Below are 22,955 nucleotides of genomic sequence, written 5' to 3' on the forward strand. Positions count from 1 at the left end.
AGCATGGATGGGTCGAAGCGGGCACAGCTAATGGAGATGCTGAAGAAGGAGCTGAGGTCTTTGCTGACGGCTGCCAAGGAGGGCTTAACCCCAGCACAGCTGGAGCAGGAGTACGTGGCCATGATCGGCAAACCTCTTCCTCTGCGTGACCTGGGCTTCCGGTCCACCTTGGAGCTGGTGGCAAACATGCCAGAAGTTGTCAGAATCTGTCCTTATGAAAAAGGCACTTTTATCCTCAGAGGTGAAGTTTTGTTTCCTTATGGATAGAGCAGTCTTTTGGAACAAAGTGGGGATGTGCAGGATGAATTAGTGGAGATGTAGGTCATGTATTTCTGTTATTCTTTTTTTCATATAGCTCAGTTTAATTTATTGTCTTTGGTGTTTCTTCCTGTATTTTGATCTGCCTTTTAATGCTTTTCCATGCTTACTGAAAAATCACCCAGGTTTCTAGTTATTTTTATACATTTTTTTATGCACTTAGTTTAGAAACTGCAGTAACATTTCTTATGGGTACACTAGGACTGGTAAGCATCACTTTTCCTGTAAATGCAGACTACAGCAGGAGCCAAAACTGGGGATGGGGCCTCTCAGGAGAAGCTGTAAATGTTTCTCTACCTGACCCCATGGGAAGTTTAGTCTGTATCAAAGAAACTTTTTCATTTTCCTTTTCTTTGGGGAAGAGCTGTCAAAACAAATGGTAGCTGCAAAGAGTTGATTGGGAAGGGTGAAATTATAACTTTTTTTTAAGAGTGGTACAGTAAGACAAGAAAAAGTTTAAAAACATGGAAAAGACTTGGGCTGCATCTCAAGGGAGACCATGTCTGGGCAGGTGGGAGAAGTGAGGCATATACTGTTTTCTCAGCAGAACTTACAGCAGCTGGGTTTCCTGTTGTGATCCTGTATCCAAGAATTTGACCCACCTTCCTACCTGGATCTGGGTTTATATGGATGAGGGTGCAGACTGGTTGTTGGCTGTTAAATCTGTTTCAGTGCACTTTGCAAAGGGAGAGGAAAAGCAGTTGCCCTGCTGGAAGTCAGCCATGGTTTAATGTGATTGCTTTTGAAAGAGACACCTGTTTCTGAACAGGGTGGGGGAAGAGGGAAGGAAAGAAGAGGAGTTTTGCTTGTGTAGAGCTTTTAATGGTTTGCTGTTTTGGTAGTCTAATAGTTTATTTGTTTCGGTTGTAGCCATCGCAGATGAGGCCACCAAAGGAATTGCCAAGCTGGTTGCCAGACAGAAAAGTGCTAAAGCACGGAAGAATGCTGTTGTGAAGGCAGATGCTGCTTCTCCCTCGAAGAATCTGCAGAGTTTCCCTTGGAAGGGCAGGGCTCCTGTCCTGCCAGCAACAGTGAAGGCTGAGCTGCAGGATCTGCTGAGTTCCTCACCGCTTCTGCTCTTGGAATTCAGTCAAGCTTTCTCCAGACGCTTTGGCCGAGCATTTCAGTACACAAAATATGGATTTTCCTCCATGTCTGAAGTCCTCAGAAGCGTGTCCGATATCATTGCGGTGGAGCAGACGAGAGCAGGTTCCTTGCTGACCCTGAAGAAGCACCTGGCAAGAGGGAGAGAGAAGAAAGAGGTGCCACAAGATAAGGTGTGGGAAGAACTGTCTCAAGGTGAGGTGTTGTGTTATTTAACTGAAAGCACATAGCTCTCAGTGCTGTGGCCAAGCAGCTGTGTTGCAAGTGGATGTTGCTGCATTTCCAGTTGCTGTAGTAGTCCCAGTTCCCCCAGTTTTTAGCACATAAGGGCTGTGGGGCGCTGGAGAAGCAGCTGTCTCAAGGGACTTGTCTTTGTAGCAGAGAGCTTAACTGGAAGTTTACATAGGTTGCCACTGTTTGTTTGGTGCGAGGTGCAAGAAGGGTTGTTTAGCCCATTCAGAGTACAGACATTCTGAATGTATGTACGAGATTGGAGTTTCTTATTGTTCAAGTCAACAGAAAACAAAACTAACATTATCTCCTGAACATCTGCTATGCAGGCTGGTAAAGCCTTTTCAATGTGCTTTTTGAGATTGAAGGTTTAGTACTTGTCTGAAAGGCATAGCTACAGTGTTCCACACAAGAAGAGACTGCAGATGTCCTCAGTGTTCCCAAAGCCACTATGAGAGAAGGCAGAAAATCACATGCATTTTCTGCCAAATTCCTGAATTGTCTGAGCAAAATTCATTTGAGCATCGTTCTAGCAATTGATTTAACCCTTGGCATGCTTGCAAGAGCGCTTTGTTTTACTTTAGTAATACAGTGAAGGATGCCTTTCAAGTGATTCCTCTTGAATCTGGTGGCTGTGAATGCTACAAGAGATGAGGAAATTTGAAGCAGTACTTTCATTTTCTGATGTCTTCTCTTTCTGCTTGATATGTAAATAAAGAATAACAGCCACCTTGTGTTTACAGCAACACCTGCAGTTGGGATGCCTCCTTTGGAACCCATCTGTGAGACGGAAAACTTACACCTGACAGCAGAAGAGAAGACAGAGCCGGTGGAAACACAAGTAGTAGATTTGGGCGATCGTCTCAAACAAGTAAGTGGCTGGATGAGTGCTCTGTAGCTTTATCATGTCTTAATCCAGGAGGTGATAATCTTTTTACTGCTTTTGTTTCTGTTGAGTTTGTATTGTTGGTGCACTGCTGCTTCCAAAAATTTTTGTCCCTGTTTTAGGTGAGTCTGGAGGTGACCACCCTCACACTGACCTGGTATACAGCTTTATATGCTGTCCAGACTAGATCTTTTTCTGGTCTCGAGATTTATGTTACAGGTTATCCAAGATCAGTTATGCATCATCTTGCTCCCTGACAACAGTGGTGATACCTTTTGGGATACTTACTTGTAACTGGACTTTAATAACTTTGTTCTGAGACTAGTTCTGTGGTATTTCCCCTGCTGTGGTAGGCAGGGTTTAAGTGTCACGCAGCTATGGGACAGAGCTGCGGTAGGTTCCTTGGAGACCTTGATTTCTTTGGTCTCAACTCTGCTATTTGGTTGGACTTGGAAATTTTTTCTTGTTTTGTTTAGCAATGTGTTTTTAGAAAGGGATGGAGAAGAGCAGTACAGAGGCTCCAAGCTGCCAGACCTGAGTGGGAGAATTTGCTTGTGTCCTCTTTTTTCTTTTTCTTTTGAGCATCTTTAGGCCTTTTTTCAGGAAAACCCTCCTAATGAAGAGTTGTTTCCTTTGTGAAGCTCATCTTGTGGCAGTACGCAACTGTATGTTTGGAGTGCATAGACAGGGAAAGGGTCCTAGGAATTCTGGAATTTGGTGTTTTGTGCACTAATGAACTTAGAAACCTGGGAACTACAGGTTGGACTTTGTGTGGCATTTCAGAAAACATACACTTTAAGAGATTTTTGTCAGCCTGTTCGGATCCTTTAAAGAAGTTTTAGTTTGGTGTGAAGAAGTCCACAGGGAATTCTCCTGGATCGAACAAAGTCTGCTTGTGGGAAGGGTAAAAAAAGGGGGGATATGGTCCAGGTAGCCCCAGATTTTTGTTCTTATGTATCATACAGTGAACCTGTTTAAAAATCCTAGCAGGATAAGTCTTAGAAGATGTTTGCAGAACTAGTATTTGTCATGAAACACCCAGCTTACTGTTTTGTTTAAAAAATACCCTAAAGAGGAGGAAAGCATGTTGGAATGTGTTAGTTCCGGTGTGTAATGAATGCTTGTCCATCAGGATGCTGCAAGGTAGAGGGGAAAGATGCAACCTCATCCCCACCCTGCTGCAAAATATCTGAGTGTCTGGTCACGAGAGACTAATAGTGGAAGTGTCCTAAGGGACGAATGAGGGACAAGGGCTGATTTAATCCACTCAGCCCTGAAGAGGCTGAAGTATCTAGGGGTGCTGCTTTCAGCAGCTTTTTCTCGCTTCCAAGAGCAGAAGGAAAAGTGTAATCTGCACTGCTGACAGCTGCCAGTCCAGCTTAGGGCAAGGAGTTAGCCAGTCTTGCAAACCAACCCTCTCGTAAGCCTAGTTTTACAGTGTGTTCTTTTGGTTTATCTTTTTATAATTTTGTTTCCTTTTTTTTTTTTTTGTGTATGAGTATGTCTTTCAAATAAATCTCTGTTGCTAACGTATGAGCCAAATTATAAAGGTCGTGTGTGTCCTTAACAGTCTGATATGAAGAGCATTCTTGGAGTAAAACTGTCCCTTAGAAATGCTGCTATTCACAGGCACTTCTTACAGGAAATCCGTGAAATATAAGGGTTTTTTAGAGGTGATGCTGCTGCACAGGCAAGAATTCCCTCAGTTGCTCTTTAACTCAATGTTAACTCACTGCTTAACTCATTGCTTTAGTCAAAATTTTTAACTCAACAAAAATTCAAGGGCATTAGCCCTGGTTTAGTCTGCAGAAGGTGAGACTCTTATCTGCTTCTTTAAAAAATGGTTAAATGAGCCACTATTGCAAAATCCCATTGTTTGCAGTTGAATATAGCCACTTAAGCAATGGAGTTGGTGCTGGAAGACAGATTTCCTGTATATTGCCTCAGTATAATGCAGTGGTAACTTGTACCATATTCATGATGAGTAAAACCGAAATAATTTTGACTTCTGATCATTGAAGGAGTGCTCTTTGTGGGCACAAAGTAAAGCTCTTGAGGTAGTGAAAGTAGCTGATGTCTCATTAAGGTTCCCATCCACACTAGTTGAAGTGAAATGATGTGCTAACAGCTCACTCATTTACAAATTGTTCTAGAGTGAGCAAAGAACAGAATTTGTTGTTATCCTTGGGAAACTGCTCCAGTGTGAAAGTGACATGCATTTGTGCCTTCTGACATTTGGAATCATTTTCAGGTAGTGTTTTGCTGGCTCAGTCATGTACTGTTTCATGGTCACAAAACAGAAATAGCATCGTTTGGGTAAAATCCAACAAATGGGTGGGTTGTGTTTGGTTTGTGGGTTTTATTGGTTTTGGGTTTGGTTTTGCTTTTTTAGCAATAGCCATTCAATACTTCTGTCTAAATATGTGACATGACTTCAGTTCCTCTCCTTTATTCCTTGCAGGAATATGAGCAAGGTATTTTTGTTGCACCCCTCTTTACGGTGGAGGGAAGAAGGAAGAAAGGGAGAGAGTGTGAAAATGATTGCTTCTATCACAGGGAAAGTTTTAATCTAAGTTTGCAAAATTTGTTGGGATTCTCGGATACTCAGTAATACTCAGGTCCCCAGGAAAGCAGAACTATATTTTTACTTTAATGGGAAGGCCAGTCATATGTGTTCAGTGCATGATGAGACATCCTAGTGACACCTTCCTCTTGTCCCTTTGTAGCCTCAAGATTTGGAGCAGTCCCTACAAGCCAAGTTGATAAAGACTCCAGAAATCCCCCTCGATGCTGTTCAGGACAGAAACCTTTGCAGTTTACCACAGCTGGAGACAAGGTGCTTGGTGGGAGTCTTTGTGGAATTCATTGTCTCTCCTAGCCAGTTCTACATCCATGTCTGCAGCAGGGAAACATCTGATAAGCTGCAGGATATGATGATTGAGATGAGGTAGGAACATGCTTTGCTGATTCATAACTACTACCCGTTGTGCGTGTGTCAGTACTTAGGGAACAGGGCACCCAGCTGTTAGTTTTGGTCACTGCTGGCTGGTTTACTTCAATCAGAGATGCCAGTACTGTACTGAAACACCTAGTCATAATGCTTACCCATTCCTTTTCACCAGCAAGCAATAAGTTTGGTTAATAGTGGTTTGTCGTGGTTTGGCTGTGTCCTAGACAGACCTAAACTTTAAAAGCCTGGAATAGTTAAAGGAACATTAGGGTTCCTTTGTACATCTCTGTTGTCTGTGCTGCTATTGCTCATGACCTTAGTTAAGGCTTTTACTTCCATGTCCAACACTTACCAAAAGCAACAGGTAATAGGCCTTTGTCATACCTATATTTGAAAGCAAAACCCTTTATTTGTATCAGTTACCTTATGCATTTGGCATCCTATTCCATCATGTCGGTGTTACAGTTGCTGCCAGCTGTGTGCCCCAGTAAATGCTTGGTGTCCTGGGGTATGTGTGATTGCAGACTCTGCAGAGAGATACTGTGCACGTGAGCCAGTTCTCCAGAACCTGGTTTGTTAGAAGTGCTGACGTGTCAAGGTGATGTTAAAAATTAGTGACTAGATTGACTGTATTTAGCCTCTGATTAGTCCCTATTATTTCACTTTTTGTTGCACCCTGAGAATATACAGGGTGTTTTAAAAAGGTGAACCCAGTTATACCCTGTGACTGCTTTGAAATTGGGTCCGTCTTTTTGAAACACCCTGTATTTCCAATGGTAAAAGTTTAGGTTTGTATTTTTGATTGACATTTCAGTTTGTGTGGCTGAACAGAAATATAAAGGATCTGTTATAACAACTCCTAAAAATTTGTGTCATGGGAACTCTGAGAAATCAGGATTCTTCTGAAGCCCTGTATATTTCCCTTTGTTTATCTCCTGCATCCCACCAAGCATGGTTTCTCATTATGATCTTTTGCAGACATCTTTACTCAAATAAACTTATTTCTGATCGTTATATCATGCCTGAGTCTGCAGTACAGCCTGGACAGCTTTGCTGTGTAACAGTCTCAAAATGGTGGTACCGTGTTATCATCCACCGTGTGATCAATGATGAAGAAGTAGAGGTGTTCTACGCAGATTACGGAAACCTTGAAATTGTCCGAAAGTCTTGGCTGAGATTCCTCAAGTAAGTAAATTACACATGGGTGACAGAATCACAGAATGGTTGAGTTTGGAAGAGAACTATGGCAGGTCACTTCATCCAAGCTCCCTGCTCAAGCAGGGCCATCTAGAGCTGGCTGCCCAGAACCACGTTGAGACAGTTTTTTAATGTCTTCAAGGGCAGGGATTCCACGACCTCTTTGGGCAACCTATTCCAGTGCTTGGTCACCCTCGTGGTAAAAATGCTGCTTTCCAACCGGTCAGCCCCCATCATGTACTGGTGCATTGTGGTGTTCTTGCCCAAGTGCAGGACTTGATTGAACTTGATGAGGTTCCTGTCCAAGTGGGACATGTTTGCAGTGTCAGAGGTGCTTGTTCTCACCTGTGATTCAGTACCTTTTCCATATTTGTTTCTTCACTCTCGTTTCACTCCACTTGTGCCCAACCATTAGAATTCTTTGGTTCAAAAGTCATTGGTCTCTGCCTGTAACTTTGTAATTCTAAGAGACTTTGATGGGAAGATGCTTGGGGAAGGGAAGGCACAAGGGACCAGTTGCTGTTGCTGTTCCTGCTGTGCCTATTCTCTGGATATGGAGTGTTTTCCAAAGCCGCTGTTGAGTTTTAGTCATAAGTGCAAAATCCAATATGTGCCTCTCTATCCCTAAACAGATTTTAAAACCCAGAAGATGAGGAAGTTCTGCTCTTCTGCCTGGCTTTGCTCTGTTTTTGCTGTAATGGTGATAGCCTCCTTTTGTATTGTAGGTGGTGCTACTTGAAACTCCCTGCTCAGGCCATCCCATGTTCCTTGGCATGGGTAAAACCCATGGAGGTATGTGTTCACGTGCTGTTTTGTTTACTGAGATATGTATGAGAGCTGTCCAGTAGAAGGTGGCTTTATCTTCTGATAAGGGCAAACATTTGGATTAATTCAGGTCGCGTTGATGTTTATAGCAGAATTGCTGCTGTTATGTTCAGCAGAGTGTGACTGTGCAAGTCTCTGCAAGTGATCACTCTTCTGCTGACTGTTGTGTTATCATCAGAGTATTCTTGCTTGTATTGTTGCAGAGACAGATAGATACTGCTGAGCAAGTCAGGAGACTTGTTTCTTCCCCTGCCAGTAGTATTGCAGGGTCGTTCTGAAGCCTCGGTAGCTGCAGCCTCTGTTTAAAATACTACTTCTGCGATGGAGCTTTAAGTGAGTTGGTTTGATGCAGTTGGCACAGGCAAAGAATTTTAGAGGTCATAAGAAAGTTTCTCTGTGCTGGTCAAGAAGCCTGAGAAATACCATCTCTGAAGAAAAGCATGTGAGATGAGTTGCTGCTTCTGTGTTTTAAAGACAGGATCTTAAAAAAAAAAAACTTTCCTCTGTTTTTTGGTTAAAGAATCATAATTTTCATTGTGGTGAGGCTTAGCAGCTTCTTACCCACAGGGGTCAGTTCTGATAAAATCACTGGTGAATGCCATCAAACGTTTGAAAATAGATCTTTAGGGTGAAAGGGCATTCCAAGTGTAACTAGCATTGCAGGCTTTCAGGTAGTTTGATTTAGTTCCATGCTGGGAAGCTCATCTGCCCAACTTTCCTGTATATGTCCCTCGCCTGACCTGCCTTAACTGCCTTGTTGACAAGTACCCACAAGGGGAAGTCTCAGGTGGCGGATGTTCATCTGTTTACAGTACCTTTACATCCTTGTTTCTTCCTCAGGGTACGTGGTCTAGTGCAGCTACTCTTCTGTTCAAGAAGCTGTGCAACTCCAAGCTGCTCGTGGGCATTGTGGATGAATACGTGAACGGCATTTTGCATCTCTTCCTGTGTGACACATCCACAAAGGAGGATGTCTACTTCCACTGCGTCTTGAGGGATGAGGGATACGCTGACGTCTGCGGAGAGAATGTTCCTTCCCAGGTTGGGAAGGACACATGTGCTGCTGAAAGGAGGGGCAGGGAAAGGATCGGTTGGGTGCCTGTAAGGGGAAGATCTTTAGTTCAAAGCAAGTAGTTTTGTGAAAAGCAAAACTGGTATTCCCTGTTTTCCTGTAACTTATCATTTTGTGATGGCATACCTTGGTGTCTTCTGTTGAGAGCTTTCTTTTTTTTAAGGTGCAGTCTGATGGTGCAACAGAGATGATCTGGTTTTGTAGAAGAACTGTTTTCATCCTGTCTTCTAACAGTGGATTAGAAGACTTTGATTTTTTTTTTTTTTTAAAGTTGATTATCTTGCTAGAATTGCAGATTCATCTGAAGCTTGTGCACATCTTGTATAAATAATATGGAAAAGTAAATAGCTATAGACGTTCTTAGCATAAGGCTGAATTGAGAGGTTAAGAGATGTTAGATACTTGGCTATGCATTTTTAATTCCACAAATTTTTCCTGGCCATAATTTAAGAGGCCCCTGATTCATACAAACAATTAATGAGAGCAACTTGATTAGATTTTTAGTCTTACTTGATGTAGTGTTACATACAGGCAGGGGCAGTTCGATGAGGAACAGAACAGTTAAATAGCTTGTTTTGGCCTTCTCTGCTCCTGTCATTGAAGATCGGTTATGCCATTAACAAAGTGGATTGTGAAAATGGTCTTGGTTAAAAATGTCTCTTACTGTGCCAGTGAAGTGTACCATGTTGGACAACACAACCATGGTAGATGGCACGTTGTGCCTTGGACAGAGATTCAAATTATAAGCCAGTGCAGAGGGCATTTATGATTTAGGCCCATCATTATCTGAATGTCTCAGCTCAGTTTCACCAAGAACTGTGTGGATACAAAAACCCTTAGAAAGGGGCTGTCACAGATTTATATCTCAGCAGAAAGTCAGGCTTTACAGAGCAGAGATCTTGTATCTGTTTTATTCAATAGATGCAGAATGTGTGCTTTGGCAGGATTAGATTCTGCAGTTGTATTTTTTGTATGTGTATGAGCAATTCTGGGGGGAGAGAGGCATTGCTGAGCAATTTTGTTGCTGGAGGGAGGGGAGGTGATTTTTGTAGTGAGACAATTTCTGCAAGAATTTGAAGCTAACTTGTGGGTGTTGTGCCTCTTCATAAAACCTATTAGAAACTTGCTGAATTCTTTTTGTGCATTGTGGTAGTGACAACATGGTTTTCTTGACTATACTTTTTTGTTTGTTCCCAGGGGTTCATGGAACTGAATCCGTCAGCCTTGTACGTTCAGGCCAGTGGAATGCAGAATGCTGAACCAGTGGAGCCAGACCTTGGCTTGCGGCAGGAGTCTCTAGATACAGATAGTAAAACAGCAACCTCAAAGCTGGATGGGGATGAGCTGTGTGACCAGGTGGGAGTTTGGCTGTGGCATAGCTATCATTCAATAAAATCAGCTCCCGGGGTTGTTAGACATGTGTTGGTTTAGTTCCATTAAGTTTTTGATGGAGTTGGTTGATTGGTTTGTTTGTTTTCTTTAAAAAAAAGCAAGCAGAACCATAACATAACAACAATTACTCATGAACCATAAATACATCTCCAGCTGCTTGTCCTCTGATCCCTGTGCAGGCTGCAGGGAGGCTGCATGCTCAGTGATTTCTCTAACCTCTCATTTGCACCATAATTTTTCAGTTAGAGAGAGAATGGATTCTGAGAACTCAGACCAGTACCAGATTCTCAAGATCAGTTTGACTTGACACTTGTGTTTTGCACCCCCAGGAGCCAAGAAGTGATTTGTTTTCCTCTCGCATCTCTGGGGTTTGGCAAAGGCTGTGTAATAAGTCAGGGCATCATGTAAATGTGGGAAAACACCAGAAGAACTACTGGTGTATTATTTGCATTAAGGGTCTTGATCATTCTAAAACTAACTTAAAAGAGGCCATTTGCAGTCTTGGTTGTAGCAAGGGATAAGGATACAACTACAGTTTTATTAAAACAAACAAGCAAACAAACCCACAAAACACCCCAAAACAAAAACAACCAAAAAACTTCTAAAGGTGAATGATATCCAGCTCTTGATTTCAGAGCATGTTTAGAAGAGGAGCCCTTTGCTCTTTAACAGATTGAGACCCAGATGAACAGAGGAATTAAAACCCAGGTGTTGAGGGCAATCTACTGTAGTTCTGTTAGAAACACCAGGAACTCTGTCTACAGGTGACTCTCTCTACTTTTCTGTGTCATTTAAATTGTAGTATTTTCATGACACATTTTATTACAGGGGCCAAAGCACCTTTCCAGTAAATGTCAGGTGTAGAAGTGTTCAGCGGTGGGCCTGCTCCGAGGCTGGTTTTCTGACATTACTCTGAAATAGAAGTAAAAGCTAGTGTAACGCTGGTGACTTAACTGCATTTTCCATGCTAGAGAAACTCTATACAAGCTGTGTATCTTGGATATTAATGGCCTTGCACTGTCAATATATCATCTGAACTGAAGGACACAAACCAGCATCTTAATGTATGTATTTGGAAGAAATTACCGTGATGAAGACTGCAAATCTGAGTTTCCTGTTATTTTTTTTTAATGGAAAAATCTGGAGAGCACCGTAACTAATTAACTGTAGCAATATCCATTTGTGTAAATGTCAGACATAGCTGGTGATTTGGAGACTAGAGGAATGTAAATGCATCCAGGTGTTGTCGTGTCTGACTTCAAGGATCTTATTAGAATTCTTTTCTGGAAACTGCAGTCCTCCAGATATGTCTTAGTGTAAGACTTTAAACATTTCCTTCTCTGCTGTTCTGTTTAGCTGTCCAAAATGTTTCTCTCTCTTCCTTGGTCCATCACTAACATGATCATCAATGGCAGTTAAAATGTCTCAAAATGTTTTGAACTAGGGGGAATATGTCTAATATGACATTGTTACTGCTTAGCTAGCATTTTCTGGTAACTCCTCATAAGCAGTGGGGAACTCCCTTTGCATTGTCCAACTTTAGATTTGCCTTGTCAGGTTTAACAACTTTTTTTTCCTCCACCTTCTTTAAGTGCAAAATACCTGGACACTGTGTTGTGTCAGCTCTGCCATGTTAGGACACTTCTCCATGGTAAAATTTCTCAGAAGGCAGCAAGCAATAACCAGAAAACATTGCTTGAATAAAACTGCACTTCCCAAGTGGTAAGCTTTACTATGGAGGAGAGAAGTTAATGTGACAGTTTCTTATTCATGTTGTTTCCTGTCCTCTTTTTTTTTTTCCTGTCTTTTCCAAGTAGCTCACGCTTTTCCAGATAGAAATGTTAAAACTTCTGAGTGGAACAGAAAAGCTCCTTTGTTTTTCTCACTCAGTTAATCTCTGAGTAGTATCATCCAATTGCTCTGTCACTTGCTCCAGTGCATCCTGCTTTCTTCTGCCTGCACTAGCTGTGCCTTTTCTTGCTTTGTCCATCTCAGCAATGGCACCTGTCTGCTAAGGAGGAGACAGGGGATGATGTGCAGCCACTTTTGCATGAAGTGAGTGTTCCAAGAACAGACCAAGACCCTGAACTTGCACAGGAGGATACAAATGAAATTCCTGCAGAGCTTATGGCAGTGGTTAAGGTAAGGGTGTTTTGCTCAGCTATTGCTGTTGAGGGGGGTTGTTCTTGTTTTTAGATTATTTGAATCATCCATTGATTGACGTGATGTGTGGGGTTTTTTAAGTGGCTGGCAAAGAAATAACTACTGGCTGTTAGCTTGGGCTCAGACCTATACATTTTCCACTTTGCTGTTGTTTCTGGTGTTATTGATGATCCGCTAGTGCTCAGGGTATTGTGGAAACAAGACTGTTTCAGCACTTTATAGATCAAACCTGGCCCTTTATTCACTTCCCCACCATTCACAGTCCATAGGGTTACTGGGAGTTACTGTGGGCCTACTCTGGATCATGCAGCCCTCCTTTTGAGTCAGGAGCGTGTGCTTGGGAGGGTTTTGTTTTGTGCTGTGCTTTGAGGTGTTATGTGGTGCTGCTGTTGTGAGTTTGCTTCTTAAATAGTGGTTAATGATGAGTCTAACAAAGCCTACAGCTTGGCATTTTGCAAACACTGCTCTGGGTTCGGCAGGAACCCAGTGTTGCTTCAGATTTGTTGGGCCACAGAAGGCATTGCAGAGCTGGAAATGGAAGTGTGACTACAAGGTTTTAGATAACAGTAGCTCCTTACGCATCTGGAGACTGATGGAGGCTGAAACACAACTCTTTCTAGAGGGATTAGGAGAAAAATTGGTTCTTGGATAGCCTAGAGCAGAGGTGGAAGAGTTGGTGTCTCTGGGATATGTTACCCGAAAGGGATGGAGAGAAAGCAAGCTGGGAAAAGGGACCTTGAGAGACTGAGAGAAGATAAAACCCTCTGTTAGCACATGTAGGGGTAAAGTATGATGAGATGGAGGCAGGTGGGTAGATAGAAATAGGGTCCTTGTGGGCAGACTTAAACCATCCCCAGCTAGTTTTAAACTGTGCGAGTTTCAAAGCGTAGGAGTTTCCTAACAGGATCAGAGAAGTCCTGGGAACGTTTTTGTCCCTTGCTGTGACCTCTTTAGAAAAAATAACAAGAATTTATATTGAGGAAGCTTGTGGGATGCCTATAGATGTTAGTGGGGGAAATGCACCAGTCAGCAAGTTCTGAGGACAGACAGAAGGATTTCTTGTCTATGGTTCCTGCTCATCTCTTGGCCTCAGGGTTTTGTGGCCCTTGGAGCATCACCAAGTGGCATTTTCTCCTTTTCAGATTTCACTGCTCATGTTTTCCTTTTTAGTAGTGCTGTTCTTAATTGTGTGAATCAGGAGGAAGAGTAAATACTGCCTTACTTCCTGCCCCTCACAGCACTCTCTAGGGCATCCTGTCTTGTTTGCCTCTTCTGTAAACAGAACAGCCTCCTTTTTTAATTATTTCCATCCCAGCTTTTTGCAATGCTAACGGACATTCCTAGTGTCCATCCCTGCACCCTGCCTGCTCCTGCTTTGCCCTGGAGTGGCAGTGACACTGCCTGTCCCCCAACAAGCATAGTGTGGGTGGGAAGAGGAGATAATAATCACCTTTGAATATTTTTCTTGCCCAACACTTTTTTTTTAACTGCATGTTAGGCAGGGTTTTTCAGTTGGCTGGTGGTATCAAGCTGAGTAGTTGGTTAATTGGGCTCCAGTGATGCCTGTCATTCAAATTATTCTGTCTTGGCATCCTGTCAGCACTGAATTTCTGCTGCCTGGCCATGTAACTCTCCTTGCTGCTTCAGGGGCACCTCATGGTCCCCTCGTGGGGAACCATTTAGGCTGCTTAAAACTGCTTGTGTAAAAACAATTGTTTTATTCTGGGCTCATCCTCTGAGCGCACTCTTGCCAAGGGGTGAAGCACCTCTGGATGGTGATTCACCCCTTCTGAAGATGGATGTCTTTCTTCTGCTGCCTTGACAACAGGAGAAGCCTGGAGAGCAAGCACCTAATTTTTGAACAGCTACAGCTGGGCAGGGACAATTGCTGCTTGCCTGTCGTTTCACCCTTTTTCTCCTGCAGACTAAGTTAACAAATACAAACATTGTCTCTAGTCGCTGCCTAAGGCTGAGACACGGCTGATCATCCCTGAATCTTAAGTTTAATTTGTGTTCTTAAGCAAAAATGCGGAGGGAGTCCCTGTGACGCGGTTCCTGCTCCCTTGCAGAAACTCCCTCTGTCATTACCATTGCTTGTTCTGTGTGGGGCTGCTGGGAAATGAACCAGCTGTTAATTCTTTGCTAAGACATGGTGATTTGTATCCTGTCACTGTTTTCAGCTTGCTATGCAGGAAAAGCTGCCCTTTGGCCAGGGTAACTAGGTTTTGGGGTGGGCTTTTTTGTGTGAATTTTTTTTTTTTTTTAAGTTTATCTACTTGCTGACATTCCAGTTCTTTGTGGATTTTGAGAGATAATAAAGATCAGGGCAGTTACTGAGCCAAGTGTGCATTAATCACAGCCTCTCCTGGGTGTTTTATATACGTTTACAGACACCTCATTCTCTTGGAGAGTCCTCAATGCCTGCTGTCTTATTCAAGTCAGTGGAAGACTTTCACACCTCCTTTATCTACTCCAAGCAACCAGCAGAAATGAGCCAAGATGACCCTGATCACATAGAAAGATTTTCCAACGAAATCCAACTTCATGAGGCTGTCCATCCGTCTGTTCTACTTATGGCAATACCATTTATGCTGGACAACCGTAACAGTACGAGTAGATTTATCAGTAAAAGTTAACACGGCAGAAAGCTGAGCAGTCTGTGACTGTGCTGAGTTTTGCAGTTGCTATTGGGTATCCTAGGGCTGGTGCTGCTTCTGTGCTAGAACAGATGAAAGTGTCGGTGTTTCTGTGGGATGGAGATGCGGCAATAATCAATGGCTGCATGCAATGCATCAGTTTGACCTTTGTGCAGCAAAATGGGTTTGTAAATGTTTTAATGGGAGCAAATGAATTGAGGGTTATTTCTTTCTCTGTTGATTTTTGTTGTCTGTTCTACACTTTCTGCTGCTTTCATGCAGAAGTCTTTGCGTCTCCACTCCATACATTAGCCTGTGTTTGTTTCATACTGAGAGTCTCTCAATCTTCCGACTGTAAGGGGCAAAAGCATTTTTTTTTAAAAAAAACCTTATAAGGTTCCTGTGTGGGTGTTTGTCTTCCATCTTCCAAATTATGAAAGAATTTACAAAACCTGTATATGAGTTGCCCAATTTATGAGGTGCATTAAGTGACTTGGAGAAGGCAGCACCTCTTTGTGCCTTGGAACAGACCTGTCTGTCTGTCTGGAGGGGAGGCCCGGTTCTCCAGACAGGAGCTACTCAATTCACATCTGATTTCCCACCCTGGGGAAACAGAGGTGAGAACTGGGAGGAGAGAGAGAAAGACTCTTGGATTGTGCCATGTTGGGCTCATCAAATGGGTGTGCAGTAGAAAGTCCTCTTGCCATGACCTGGTAAGGTCCAGGCAAAAGGGGTTTCAATCTAAACTGGAGCTCTTATAGTTACCAATGGAGATACCATCTTTCTTTTCTGTGTCCCTCCTTATGCAGGTGAAGAGAAAGTGAGCAAAGACCTTCCTGGGAGCCTAGCGGCTGGCCCGTGTGGTGCCAGCGAGCTGCCAGGCCAAGGGCCATCTCAGAAAGTGTATGTCCCTCCTGCCAGGCTGTCCGCGTTGGTGGCGGCTGCGCGCTTGGCCACTTCCAGTGACTACTTCCAGTGGCTCCCCAGCCTGAAAAAGGTGTGAGACGAGAGGAGAAGCTGGAACAGCTGCCAAGGAAGGCTGCCTAGAGCAGCAAAGGCCCTCTGCGTCACCGTGTTGCCATTTTCTTTCTTCAGAAACGTTTAATCCCTTGAAAAACTTGGAGTCTGACTTTTTAGCTGTGCCCAGTACATGTGGTAAATGTTACTTTTTACTTTCAGGAAAACAGTTTGTTTTTGTTGTACTGGTTCAGGAGAACCTTTTGTGTTACACGTAATGTTTTGTGTTATGTATCCTTTAAATTTAGGAGAGGGAAACTGGCTACTTATCCCTCCTTCCTGCAGCGCACAAGGAGTTTTGACATTGTGCGGGGAAAATGTTTCTGATTTTTAACATGGTGGATGCTCTACACAGCCTTTCCTTTTGGGAGCTGTGGTTGTACAGAATCAAAGAATAGTTTGGGTTGGAAGGGACCTTCTGGTTCCAACCCCCCTGCCACGGGCAGGGACACCTTCCACTAGACCAGGTTGCTCAAAGCTCCGTCCAACTTGACCTTGAATGCTTCCAGGGATGTGGCAAACACAGTGTCTCTGAGCAGTCTGTGCTGGTGCCTCACCACCTTCACATCCCAGCTCAGGCCTCAGTCTGTAGTAGTGCTGGTAACTTGCAAAAATAAAATTCCTTCCCCAAGAAAAAGACACTCTGATCTGTTGATGAACTAGGATGCCACACATCTGAAGCGTTGTGGCTGGATGAATGCATGGTGAGACGGATCATGAACTGGCTGAATGGCAAAGCTCAGAGGGTTGTGATCAACTGTGCAAAGTCTGGTTGGAGGCCTGTAGTTAGTGAGGCTCCCCAGGGGTCAATGTTAGGTCCAGTTTTGTTCCCCCTGTTCATCAATGACCTGGATGAAGAGACTGAGTGTGCCCTCAGCAAGCTGGGAGGAAGGGTGCCTGGGCTGTTCCTCAGGTCTTCAGAGGCTTCAAGGGCTGCGTTGTGCCCACTTGCAAACATGCCAGAGGTGTGCTTCGCTGCACACTACCTAGAAAAAGCTCCAGATAGCGTTTAATGGTAATATTGGAATAGATAAAAGCTCAGCATAAGATGTTTTTTTGGTTGGACAAGATCATCTTTAAAGCTCTCTTCCAACCCAAACCATTCTATGACTATTTTGTTGTAATTTCAGCATTTGGAGGTCATTTTTAGATGTGAGATGGCTGAATAAATGTGGAGAAAGAAAGAAAATCTGTGGCTCATTAAGAAATATCTGCATAGAAAGCTAATGAGGGAGGTCTCCTTAGGGTTTTAGGGAGGTGAGAACTGGGGTGGGGTGTCCTGAGGAGACCCCCCCCACCTCCTCCCCTGCCTGTCCCTGGGCTGGAGGAGCTGTCACCCTGTCCCCACTGCTGCCAGTCACAGTTAGGAGGTGGCTGAGGCCAGCTTCTGGTGGCTCACCTCCTTTCAGCCTAAAATTCCTCTTTTTGGGGGGTCTGGGAGAGTGAGGCTTAGAGGTATAACTGGGGGCTTTTGGGATGGGTCCCACTGCTGTTCGGAGTTGGGCTGTCCTGGAAAATTGGGGATGGGGAGGTGCAGTGGGGCTCTGGAGGGGGTGTGTGGGCCCTGGGAGCTCGTGTGTGTGGAAATTTGTGGTAGGGAGCTGGCAGGTGTTAAGCAGCATCAAGGCATCCCCTTTGACTTGGGAGCTCCCTAGCGTGCTGGTTTGGGGAGGGCAGGAGCCTATTCTGGGCTGTAAACACAGATCATCACCCTTTTTGCATGCTCTCCCTGGGTACCTGTTGGAGGTGGGGTACAGAGCTTTGCTGCCATCCCATTAACCTTTTCTGGTGCTTAGCTGGTCAGTTGGTTTGGTGGGTTTTTTTTTGTTATCATTTTTTGCCACTCACATGTTGTTTGCAGGTGCTTGATTATTTTTCTGCACCCTTTCAATCAAGATAAAAGGTGTGTGAAGAACTGAGCTTTAACCCTGAGCCTGGACCCCCCAGCACCCCGGGGAACACAAAACCCACCCAGATCCACTGCTCTGCTGCTGCGTGACCTGGGCTGATCATCTCGGATGTGCGGTGGCATCTCCCTTCCCAGAGCAGCTCAGGTCACATTTCTCATGCCCAGCGGGTCCCTGTTTGTACATTTGCTGCTTAAGGCAGTGGAAAAAAAGAGAAAGACACCTCGGGGACTGGAAAGTGATGTTGTATTTGTGTCCCTGCTCCTGGGCATTGCCATGGTGGGGAAGGAGAAGTGGCTGTGGCAGGTGTCATGGTAAAGCTGAGCAAGCTGTCAAGTTTGGAGGGACCCAACCCCACAGAGGTGTCTGGTGAGAAGGAAGAAGATGTTCTGCCCTGTGACAACCTTGTCTCTTCAGGTATCAGGCCCCTGGAGGGGCTGGGGGTCTCCTTGTCCTTGAGGAACATCTCCATGGGGCACTAGGGACCCTTCCACTACAGCACCCAGTGTGGGTGCCCCTCATACCGGGCTGTACGAAGGGGTCCTGCTCATCTAGACCTTCTCTCCGTGTTTCCACCTGCCCCATAGCTGTGGGGCAGCTGTGCTGCCGTCAGAGGCTATTGACTGAGAGTCCCTGGGCAAAACGACCAAAATGTTTAGCGCAAATTAAAAATTGAAAGGCGGCACAGCTCTGAGTTCTTCCTAAAAGCCGGGGTCAAGCAGAACGCCTGTGAGACGTGCACTCCGGGGACTCGCTAATGGACTTGGGTGACGTGCGGGGCCCGGGGTCAGGCCTTCCAGGTGAGGGAAACCAGGGCAGGTGGCTCTTCTTCCACCTGGGGTGGTGGGAAGCAGGTGCTGGCATTTTGGTGATGGAAATGTGGGGTCCCCTTGGCTGGGGCCATGTGTGTGAGAGCAGAGCTGGACCTGGATTGGCTTGAGGAGGACCCTGGTGCCCCCCAGGTATGGGTCTGGGCATGGATTTCATTTTGGGGGGAAAATATGGAAGAGTTTCTGGTGGTGTCTGTGAGCAGCTGCCTGGCTGTGGCGCTAAGTGGTTTCTTTGAGTTTTAAAAGGGCTGTCAGGACGCATTTGGCTGGCGGGGAGGAGGCTGGAAAACGACAGCTCGCTTGGGATCATCGTGGCCGAACACCTCCAAATGCCCGGGAGCTGAGGTCGGGGTACCCAAGCAGCATGCTGAGGACATGGGGGTGTCCCAGGCTGGCCCCCTTGGGGGCTGCCACCCCGTGCCTGGTGCTATCTCAGCGTGGCTGAAATTTTCCAGGTGGATGCATCAGCCCGTCCCCTCCCCACCCTTCTGCACTTCTGGGTCAGCCCACGCTTCGCAAATTGGGGTTCAATTCAGCAAGTCATTTGGGCTTAAAAACCAAAATCGAGTGTTTCTGACCCCAAAAGCCTTTTTATTTTTATTTTTAGATTTTAGGTTTTTTTTTCAGATGGCAGTTTAATCTTTTTTCTGGTTTGTGGAGAATAAGACTGCACTCAGCCCTGCATCAGATTCTTTTACTTGACCTGTGAGTAAATGCTTTTCTTTTCTCTGACCTGGAAGGATTTCTTTTTCTTTCCATTTGGCAAGAAAAAGGAAAAAGCCAATTCTTGGTACAGGTCACTGCAAAACAAGGTCTAGAGCTGGACGTAGCTTTTTAGCCCGAGCACTGTGCCAAAACCCATCAGCTCTTCCCACCGCTCCTGAGCGCACGCACACATCCCTGGAGTGGCTCCCTTTTTCTTGCCGTAAAAAGCCCTGCTTTCCCCTGCATTTTGCTGGGAGCAAACAGCTTCCAGGCAGAGGAGCAGCCTCTGGCCGCCGATGATGAGCAGAGATGAGGATGGTGCTTGTGTATTGCTGGCTTTTCGGAGGGTGACATAGCAGCCACCCTGGGGGTGGTTCATGCAAGATAACCACCACTTGGTCCCTGCAGAAGCCCGTTTCATGGAGATGCTGAGATATTCTTGTTTGCAGGAAGGAGGATGGAGGAGGCCTGGGGCAGCCGTGCTGCTGGAACATCCTTCAGCTGGGAAGCGTCAGCGCTGCCTTTTAGTTAAACCAGGCCTGTGCTCTGGGGCGGGGGTTTGGTGCCAGCTGTGAGGGTCTGTGCACACCCTGTCCTGCAGAAATAGGGGCTGTGGGTGCCCTGCTGAGCACCCAGTTGCATCTGAGTGAGCTGTCCCATCTCTCCAGCTTGGACCCAGCTGCTTAGGTGTTGTTTCCAGCAGTGGTGATGCTGCTCCAAGTGCTGCTCCCCAAGAACAGAGTGAAAGGGAGGTACTTGTGGGTGCTGTGTGATGCCTTGTGCTTGCAGGCAGGGAGAGAGAGGTGGGAGCAGCATGTGTTGCACAGGCTGCTCTGCAGCCAAAGTTTAGGGCAGGAGAAGTACCAACCCATGGGGATCAGTTGGAATGGGGGTGTTGCTGGTGAAACCCTTCACTGGCACTGCTGGGGGGGGTGGGTTGGCTCCTTCCTAATGACGGTGGGTTGGCAGGACGAGCGAGCAGGGCTCGGGATGAGTGAGGTTTTCCCAGCCCCTGCTGCCCTTGCCCTGCGTGTTTGTGGGCTCCTCACCCCCCCCCCCCACTGCCAGGAGGGTTCTTTTCTGGTTCAGCTCTTCTAAGGCAGAAGCTGATTGCAGAGGGGTTGCGATCTCACTTGTGCTTTTAATCCCACTGCTGTCAGGCTCCATTAGGAGGTTTGGCATCATCTCACTACCTCTGGGGCCGGGCCTCTGCTCACCCAGCCCGAAATGAGGACAAGCCTGGGCTATGCTGGAGCGGGCAGGGGATGGAGGGATGCTTTAGGGGCTGCTTGCTGCTACCCCCATTACCCTCCCCAGAGCTTCCAGCCATCGTGGGGGTCTGTGAGGAGGTGTGAGACCAGCCTGGTCACTTTGGGAGCTGGGTGTGGAGCTGGGGTGGCAGCAAGCCCTGTTCCCCAGGCAGTGAGGGTGTTTGAAAACCTTTCAGCACTGCAGCCTCAGCCCACGCTCTTCACACCAGGAGGGCGGCTGCTTTTCGGTAACCTGCTCCTGACTTCCCTCGGCTCCCATCGCGGCACATGCAGCTGTGTTCCCGCTGCATGTGGCTGGGCATCCCTCCCTGCACTGCCACGTGTGACTCCTGGTGCATCTGCGGGAGGCAAAGCAGCTGGAGATGGTGGCGGGAAGGGGAGCTAATGGGCCAGGAACTGGGGCTGAGAGTCCTTCCTAGCTTGGTGATGGGAGGGGAAGGTGCTGTCACTCATCCCCAGCCACCAACACCCTGTGAGCATCCCCTGGGATTTGCAGGGTGCCAGCCTGCCGGGCACACATGCTGCAGGGAGCCTGGGGGCTGCCCTAGGACCAACCTGGCTCCCCATTGCTCTCCTGAGCTTGTTGACAGCAGTTTCGCAGCCCCATCTGCCCACAGGCTTGCGGCTACCTGGGAAGGAGCCTGATGTATGCTGAGAGTGTGAAGATGGGCAGGGAGGATGTGAATACGGAGAGCTGGAGCCCTGAAGGTGCCTGGGGGCTGACTGCATGGTCATCAGGGTGGTGTCTTAATTTTCCCTGACCTCTCTGCCAGCTGTGCCCAATGAGAGCTGCCCTTGGCCACCAGTTCCAGGGCTTGACTGGCTCTGCCAGGTTGGTTATGGCTGGAGAGTGGCTTTTAAAGGCTTCTGTGCAGGCAGGGAGGCTGGAGAGAGCAAAAAGAGGGAAGAAAACCCTCCTGGGGCTGCCCCTGCGGTGGAGGTCTTAAGCCCTGTGCTGGGCTGGGGCTTAGGGATGCTGGTGCTGGTTGGGGTCAGGGTGGTACCTCCACATCCCCTGCCTCTTGCTGGTGGCTCCGGAATTTTTCTCCGGCCAGCACACAAGTCTGGCTTCGTTCCTGTGGGTTTGCACCGTGTTGCATGGACGGCCCAGGGCTGATCCCCGGGAGGATGCTCTGACCAAACCGTGGAGCTTGCGTTACCTTGAGTGGTTGGTGTATGTGTGGTAAGGTCACAGCTGGCTGGAAAGAGCTAATTCCTTCCTTCCCGCTCCCCTGAGCATCACCCAAACTCCCCTGGGACCAACAGGCTGCAGTGGGCTAGTCTCCATGCCCGTGGCATTGGCCCTGTTTGGAGCCATGTGAACCACCAGTCCCGCGGGACGTGTTTTCTCCATGCTGTGCCCGCGGCGCTCAATGAGCCTCTGCGACGCCAAGCAGGGCTGTGGCTTGGCAGGCGAGAGGCCCCTCAGCTGATCGATGCACCGTGCTGCCCGAGGAAGGCCCTGGCTTGCAAGAGAGCCCACTGGCATCACCTTCCCGTGTCCCCTCTCCCCTAACCGATGCCTCTTCCATGGGGACCAGGGCATGGTGAAACCCCTGAGGATTTATTTTCCTTGCTGCATAGCATTGGGTTGCTTGTATGGCTCAGTGTTTCCTTCCCAGTGCCAGAAAAAGCTGTTTGGCTGCGTCAAATATTTAGGCTTCTTGTTTGTGGGAGGGTAGAAGGAAAGAGACAGCTCATGGCAGCGCTGCACCCACTAGTGATGGGGAGAGCTGCACCGCTTTCCTGGGGGACACCCATGGGACCCCCAGTTTGGCCAGGGAAAATCCTATCTCCCTGTGGGTGCTCGGTGAGGGAGGTGAAAATCAATGAGGTTTTAATTTCTCTGAGTTTTCCACATGTGCTGCATTTCTGTGGTTGGGTAAGGCTGGTGATTCTGCCCCAAATGTTGACCCTTTTTCTCTCTTTTTACCCTAAACTTGTTCAGACCCCTTTGGGGAAGCCTGCTTTGTGCAGCCCACACTGTCTCCTGGGGAGGATGAACCCCGAGGGATGTGTTTATCCAGCTTGGGGCAGATGTCCCAATTTTGGGCTGAAAATGTGACATACGACTTTTTGCCTGTATCTTGACTATCTTGGGGTAAGGTAAAGTGCATCCACAGCCCCTGACAGGGCTTAGGAGCACAGGGATAAAGCTCCATGTTGCACATTTGCCACTAAACAAGGAAAATAAATAAGACAGATGGTGAGCAGCCAGTGGCTCCTTCATGGGGCACCTAAAAATCGCAGCACAGGACAAACAAAAGAAAAATCTCCCCTGACTACTCCAGATGTGACTTTAAGTGGCACATAAATCAGAAAAAGCAGCCCTGACTTGGGGCTGGGAGCGCCTCCTGTGCAGGTACCGGACAGCTGGGATGTTTTCTGGGTGCCTGGCTTTGCCCGTGCTGCTGCTCCCCCATGGCCCTGGGGATGTGCGAGGCTTGTGCA

At 46.6% G+C, this 22,955-nt stretch overlaps 1 protein-coding gene across 1 annotated transcript; it reads left to right on the forward strand.

The window, feature by feature from the left end:
• The first annotated feature begins 1,351 nt into the window (after window positions 1-1,351).
• On the forward strand, window positions 1,352-15,790 carry TDRD5 (tudor domain containing 5). Its single transcript, XM_082053844.1, has 10 exons — window positions 1,352-1,617; window positions 2,397-2,524; window positions 5,266-5,486; window positions 6,468-6,674; window positions 7,412-7,478; window positions 8,352-8,552; window positions 9,781-9,939; window positions 11,971-12,117; window positions 14,529-14,745; window positions 15,584-15,790. The coding sequence occupies exons 1-10, from the start codon at window positions 1,470-1,472 to the stop codon at window positions 15,775-15,777; spliced, it is 1,689 nt and encodes a 562-aa protein (XP_081909970.1). The 5' UTR covers window positions 1,352-1,469; the 3' UTR covers window positions 15,778-15,790.
• The last annotated feature ends 7,165 nt before the right edge of the window (window positions 15,791-22,955 follow it).

The sequence above is a fragment of the Streptopelia decaocto genome (assembly GCF_964273445.1).
Source record: "Streptopelia decaocto genome assembly, chromosome: 5".
Taxonomy (NCBI): Eukaryota; Metazoa; Chordata; class Aves; order Columbiformes; family Columbidae; genus Streptopelia; species Streptopelia decaocto.